General features: G+C 45.1%; 1 protein-coding gene across 3 annotated transcripts; it reads left to right on the forward strand.

Annotated features, from left to right (window-relative positions):
- Window positions 1–391: 391 nt before the first annotated feature.
- Window positions 392–1,766, forward strand: LOC121843696 (mucin-13-like). Of its 3 annotated transcripts, none has more exons than XM_042313473.1 (4): window positions 392–538; window positions 631–686; window positions 785–964; window positions 1,000–1,766. In XM_042313473.1, exons 1-4 carry the CDS (start codon window positions 516–518, stop codon window positions 1,401–1,403), a joined length of 663 nt encoding a protein of 220 aa, XP_042169407.1. In that variant the 5' UTR covers window positions 392–515; the 3' UTR covers window positions 1,404–1,766. The 3 variants fall into 3 exon arrangements, with proteins under 3 accessions (XP_042169407.1, XP_042169406.1, XP_042169405.1); XM_042313472.1 differs by having other exon boundaries at window positions 785–865; window positions 896–1,766; XM_042313471.1 differs by having other exon boundaries at window positions 395–538; window positions 785–1,766.
- The last annotated feature ends 5,371 nt before the right edge of the window (window positions 1,767–7,137 follow it).

Consider the following 7,137-nt stretch of genomic DNA (forward strand, 5'->3'; position numbering starts at 1 on the left):
AAATTGGCTGAAGTCTGTTTGGATGCAATCACAAACTACCTCATGGTCTGTTTGGTCCCAGCCACACAGGATGTGTTTACACAGGGAGCCCAATTCTGATCCTTTGCTGGCAAAACAGCTGACCTGATTGGTGAAAAGACCAATTAGTGGGAAAAAGATCAGAATTTGGCAGCTACAGACGAATGAACATGTATGAAATGTAATATGCGTTCATCAATTGTCTGTTTTTTTGTAAATTGTTGAACTGAATTTGGTCTTTCTTTTGTCGTCCAATTCTCCCTCTGTTGTTCACCATACGTCAACGGATGACTGCACCTAATCACTTTTGGGAAATTGAACCAATGGAAATGAAGTTCATTGGCTGACAGCTGTACATAATTAGCCAGCCAGGGTAGAAGGGTCTGGGATTCCTTTATGAGGTGCAACCAAAACAGCTGTTAGATATAGCAACCGGGATATTCTGGCAGGCTGTCGAGAATTAGTTCTTGAATACTGTTGTGGTTTTGATCACTGATATGGCTTTTGGACTCTCTTTGAGGTTAGTTTTTCAATGCGTTCATCTGGTTGGTTTACCATGTCTTAAAGTGTTCACTGGTTATTTATGTTTAACTGTCTGACTATTTTGTGTAGGTTTTCTTGGATTTGTTGCCTGCTAATTGGAGGGATAACTTGTTTTACACTTAAAGGTGCGTTTTGCTTTACACTAATTCAGGTCAAATCACAGGTCTAGTTCCGATCCAAATGAAGGCTGGCATTTTACCACAATGTTTTCTTTGTTTCCTAGGTAACGCTCATGGGCATCCTGCCTACACTGGACCTGAACCAACTGGATCCTATGCCCAAGCAAGTGTGGTGTCTGGTCCTAAAGCTACTGGCCACAATGCCACGTCAGCGGAAGCTACTGGCCACAATGCCACGTCAGCGGAAGCTACTGGCCACAATGCCACGTCAAGTGTGAAATCCGGCCCCGGCGTCTCAGCAGAAGCTTCAGGCCCCGGCGCCTCAGCAGAAGCTTCAGGCCCCGGCGCCTCAGCAGAAGCTTCAGGCCCCGGCGCCTCAGCAGAAGCTTCAGGCCCCGGCGCCTCAGCAGAAGCTTCAGGCCCCGGCGCCTCAGCAGAAGCTTCAGGCCCCGGCGCCTCAGCAGAAGCTTCAGGCCCCGGCGCCTCAGCAGAAGCTTCAGGCCCCGGCGCCTCAGCAGAAGCTTCAGGCCCCGGCGCCTCAGCAGAAGCTTCAGGCCCCGGCGCCTCAGCAGAAGCGTCAGGCCCCGGCGCCTCAGCAGAAGCGTCCGGCCCCGGCGCCTCAGCAGAAGCGTCCGGCCCCGGCGCCTCAGCAGAAGCGTCCGGCCCCGGCGCCTCAGCAGAAGCGTCCGGCCCCGGCGCCTCAGCAGAAGCGACAAGCCTTGAACAGACGGACCGACCACTCAACTAGGGAGATCATAATTTGGTTTGGCCAACTCCTTAATCGTCTTATCCCTGTTACCCTTTTCTGCTAGAGGTACAGTAAAGGTAACTGAGGTGGGGAAATGTGCGAACTAATGCACTTGTTTGAAATGAGGTTCTCCTTCACTTGTACCTCGTCATGCAAATTGTATACAGGGGTGGATGATACAATGTTATGAATTGTTTTCATAAACATACGACTAAATTGACTTCTGATGTAGCGATATTGCTGACACACTTTTAGGTTCAACGGTTATGCTTTTGATTTAGCCTTGTGTTCCTGCTACTCTTGCATGATTTACACAATAAACCATTTGACTTTCAAAACCTTGTCCTTTAAATATAATGTTCTCTTCTGCCTACCATGTGCTTGCTGTGTGGTAACAGACTGTGGGCCTGGAGTAAAAGGGAATGTGGTTCACAACACTTGTATAAACAGATTTGTTTCTGGTAGTTCAAATTCTAAAGTTCTCTAACTTGTCAAAGCTCCCTCATATGTTCATACTTTACCTGTCCCTTAGTGTAGGCTGTTTGGTTTACAGTAATCTGCCTTTTACCACCAATGCCTAAAGAATGTGAATGCAGTGTAACTCATCATCCCATTACCTGTCACTAACCTGTCCCAGGGATGCTGAAGTTTCTCCTTGGCCTTATTCAGAAACATTTAACCAACTTGACACATTCTGCCTGTTCTACAATGTTGGTCTGACCAGGCACATGGATGCAATCATATATGCGTTCATCTATTTCAGCTGTGAAAAGTACTCCACTTGGAGTTGTTCAGACATTCCTTATGTCAACTCTCAATGTGGTCTTCTGCACAATCCATTTCTACCTGACACAATGAGGTTGCACTTGCAGAAGCCCCTGGCAGGAACTTCAATAGATTTTAAAAGGTGCACTTAAGCTCTCACTTTATACAAAATTTTCTAGAGACATAAATATGAATTGGTTCTTAAGCCTGGCTGGTGACTTGCTTTTTTTGGTAACAAGGTGTACAACAATTTCAAGAAACACTTAGCGTTCTGACATTTTAGGACTGTCAAGCAACTGAACTCAGGGGAAAAAACATCCTCACTGTCAGCTGTGTAATTTTCAGCAAACTTGATGTTCAAAAATGTGTTGAACATAAAAGTTCAAAAAGTTCCACAAACAAATGGACTAACAAATGGAATAATGTGTCCCGGAACAAAGGGGGTTCAAAAGTAACATCTGTTGTGGACACCAGATGTATTAAGAACTGCAGTGCATCTCATGGACTGCACCAGATTTGCCAGTTCTTGCTGTGAGATATTACCCCACTCGTCCACCAAGGCACCTGCAAGTTCCCAGACATTTCTGGGGGAATGGCCATCACCCTCCAATCCAACAGGTCCTAGAGGTGCTCAATGGGATTGAGTTCCGAGCTCTTTGCTGGCAATGGCAGAACACTGACATTCCTGTCTTGCAGGAAATCACGCACAGAATGAGCAGTATGGCTGGTGGCATTGTCATGCTGGAGGGTCATGTCAGGATGAGTCTGCAGGAAGGGAACCACATGAGGGAGGAGGATGTCTTCCCTGTAATGCACAGCGTTGAGATTGCCTGCAAGACAACAAGCTCCGTCCGATGATGCTGTGACACACCGCCCCAGACCATGACGGACCCTCCACCACCAAATCGATCCCGCTCCAGAGTTCAGGCCTAGGTGTAACGCTCAAACGTGAATCCGACCATCACCCCGGTGAGACAAAACCGTACCTCGTCAATGTAGAACACTTTTTGCCAGTCCTGTCTAGACCAGCGACGGTGGGTTTGTGCCCATAGGCGACGTTGTTGCCTGTGATGTCTGGTGAGGACCTGCCTTACAACAGGCCTACAAGCCCTCTGAGAATCTGAGAATCTGTGGAAAGAACTGAAAACTGCTGTTCACAAATGCTCTCCATCCAACCTCACTGAGCTCGAGCTGTTTTGCAAGGAGGAATGGGAAAAAATGTCAGTCTCTCGATGTGCAAAACTGATAGAGACATACCCCAAGCGACTTACAGCTGTAATCGCAGCAAAAGGTGGCGCTACAAAGTATTAACTTAAGGGGGCTGAATAATTTTGCACGCCCAATTTTTCAGTTTTTGATTTGTTAAAAAAGTTAGAAATATCCAATAAATGTCGTTCCACTTCATGATTGTGTCCCACTTGTTGTTGATTCTTCACAAAAAAATACAGTTTTATATCTTTATGTTTGAAGTCTGAAATGTGGCAAAAGGTCGCAAAGTTCAAGGGGGCCGAATACTTTCGCAAGGCACTGTACATGTTGCGTGTTGTGTCATTAAATCGATAAATCGATAACTATCTTACCTCTATATTGGTTTCTTCACGCATCACAGAAACAACCCTCTTTCTGGTAAGAAGAGGGGGGCGGGGGGTATGCCTTATGATTAACGAGACGTGTTGTGATCATAACAACATACAGGAACTCAAGTCCTTCTGTTCACCTGACTTAGAATTCCTCACAATCAAATGTCGACTGCATTATCTACCAAGGGAATTCTCTTCGATTATAATCACAGCCGTATATATTCCCCCCCAAGCAGACTGAACAAACTTTATTTGACTCTATGCAAACTGGAAACCACATATCCTGAGGCTGCATTCATTGTAGCTGGGGATTTTAACAAGGCTAATCTGAAAACAAGACTCCCTAATTTGTATCTGTATATCGATTGCGCAACCAGGGCTGGTAAAACCCTGGATCATTGTTATTCTAATTTCCGCGACGCATATAAGGCCCTCCCTCGCCCTCCTTTCGGAAAAGCTGACCACGACTCCATTTTGTTGCTCCCAGCCTACAGACAGAAACTAAAACAAGAAGCTCCAGGTCTGTTCAACACTGGTCTGACCAATCTGATTCCACGCTTCAAGACTGCTTCGATCACGCGAATTGGGATATGTTCCGCATTGCGTCCAACAACAACATTGACAAATACGCTGATTCGGTGAGCGAGTTCATTAGAAAGTGCATTGATGATGCATATCAACGATTAAAACATTCCCAAACCAGAAACCGTGGATTGATGGCAGCATTCGCGTGAAACTGAAAGTGCGAACCACTGCTTTTAACCAGGGCAAGGTGACCGGAAACATTGCCTCCGCAAGGCAATCAAACAAGCTAAGCATCAGTATAGAGACAAAGTAGAGTCGCAATTCAACGGCTCAGACAAAAGAGGTATGTGGCAGGGTCTACAGTCAATCACGGATTGCAAAAAGAAAACGAGCCGTTCCCACGAGCTGTTCCCACATGCTTCAAGAGGGCCACCATTGTCCCTGTTCTCAAGAAAGGTAACGGAGCTAAACGACTGCCACCCCGTAGCACTCACTTCCATCATCATGAAGTGCTTTGAGAGACTAGTCAAGGACCATATCACCTCCACCCTACCTGACACCCTAGACCCACTCCAATTTACCGCCCAAATAGGTCCACAGACGATGCAATCGCAACCACACTGCACACTGCCCTAACCCATCTGGACAAGAGGAATACCTATGTGAGAATGCTGTTCATTGACTACAGCTCAGCATTTAACACCATAGTACCCTCCAAACTCGTCATCAAAATTGAGACCCTGGGTCTCGACCCCGCCCTGTGCAACTGGATCCTGGACTTCCTGAAATGCCGTCCCAGGTGGTGAGGATAGGTAACAACATCTCCACCCCACTGATCCTCAACACTGGGGCCCCACAAGGGTGTGTTCTGAGCCCTCTCCTGTACTCCCTGTTCCCCCACGACTGCGTGGCCATGCAAGCCTCCAACACAATCATCAAGTTTGCGGATGACACTAGAGTGGTATGCTTGATCACCAACAACAACGATACGGCCTACAGGGAGGAGGTATGGGGCCCTCGGAGTGTGGTGTCAGGAATATAACCTCACACGCAACGTCAACAAAACAAAGGAGATGATTGTGGATTTCAGGAAACAGCAGAGGGAGCACCCTATCCACATCGAGGGGACAGTAGAGGAGAGGGTAGTAAGTTTTAAGTTGCTCGGCGTACACATCACGGACAAACTGAATTGGTCCACCCACACAGACAGCGTGGTGAAGAAGGAGGCGGAAGAAATCCGGCTTGTCACCAAAAGCACTGAAAAACTTCTACAGATGCACAATCGAGAGCATCCTGTCAGGTTGTATCACCGCCTGGTACGGCAACTGCTCCGCCCACAACTGTAAGGCTCTTCAGAGGGTAGTGAGGTCTGCACAACGCATCACCGGGGGCAAACTACATGCCCTCCAGGACATCTACATCACCCGATGTCACAGGAAGGCCATAAAGATCCTCAAGGACAACAACCATCCGAGCCACTGCCTGTTCATCCGCTATCATCCAGAAGGCGAGGTCAGTACAGGTGCATCAAAGCAGGGACAGAGAGACTGAAAAACAGCTTCTATCTCAAGGCCATCAGACTGTTAAACATCCACCACTGACATTGAGTGGCTGCTGCCAACACACTGACTCAACTCCAGCAACTTTAATAATGGAAATTGATATATTTAAATATAAATATATATCACTAGCCACTTTAAACCATTACTTATCTCGTATGTATATGTATATAGTGTACTCTATATCATCTTCTACATCTATATGTAATACATGTATCACTAGCCGCTTTAAACTATGCCATCTACTGTCTCTATTATATTATGACAGACCAGCTATATCTACTGTCTCTATTATATTATGACAGACCAGCTAGATCTACAGGCTCTATTATAATATGACAGACCAGCTAGATCTACTGTATCTATTATATTATGACAGACCAGATAGATCTGTCTCTATTATAATATGACAGACCAGCTCGATCTACTGTCTCTAGGTCTCCAGCTTATACTGTCTCTTATATTATGACAGACCAGCTAGATCTACTGTCTCTATTATATTACTGTCTGATTATGACAGACCAGCTAGATCTACTGTCTCTATGTCTCTATTATATAATGACAGACCGGCTAGATCTACTGTCTCTATCATATTATGACAGACCAGCTAGATCTACCGTCTTTTTTATATTATGACAGACCAGCTAGATCTACTGTTTCTATTATAATATGACAGACCAGCTAGATCTACTGTCTCTAGTATATATGACAGACCAGCTATATCTACTGTCTAAATGTCTCCATTATATTATGACAGACCAGCTAGATCTACTGTCTCTATTATATTATGACAGACCAGCTAGATCTAATGTATCTATTAAAATATGACAGACCAGCTCGATCTACTGTCTCTATGTCTCCATTATATTATGACAGACCAGCTAGATCGACTGTCTCTATTATATTATGACAGACCAGCTAGATCTACTGTCTCTATTAAAATATGACAGACCAGCTAGATCTACTGTCTCTATTATAATATGACAGACCAGCTAGATCTACTGTCTCTATTATATTATGACAGACCAGCTAGATCTACTGTCTCAATTATAATATGACAGACCAGCTCGATCTACTGTCTCTATTATATTATGACAGACCAGCTAGATCTAATGTATCTATTAAAATATGACAGATCAGCTCGATCTACTGTCTCTGTGTCTCTATTATATAATGACAGACCAGCTAGATCATCTGTCTCTATTATAATATGACAGACCAGCTATATCTATTGTCTCTATTACATGATGACAGACCAGCTAGATCATCTGTCTCTATTG

Source organism: Oncorhynchus tshawytscha, unplaced genomic scaffold, assembly GCF_018296145.1.
Source record: "Oncorhynchus tshawytscha isolate Ot180627B unplaced genomic scaffold, Otsh_v2.0 Un_contig_6749_pilon_pilon, whole genome shotgun sequence".
Lineage (NCBI taxonomy): Eukaryota > Metazoa > Chordata > Actinopteri > Salmoniformes > Salmonidae > Oncorhynchus > Oncorhynchus tshawytscha.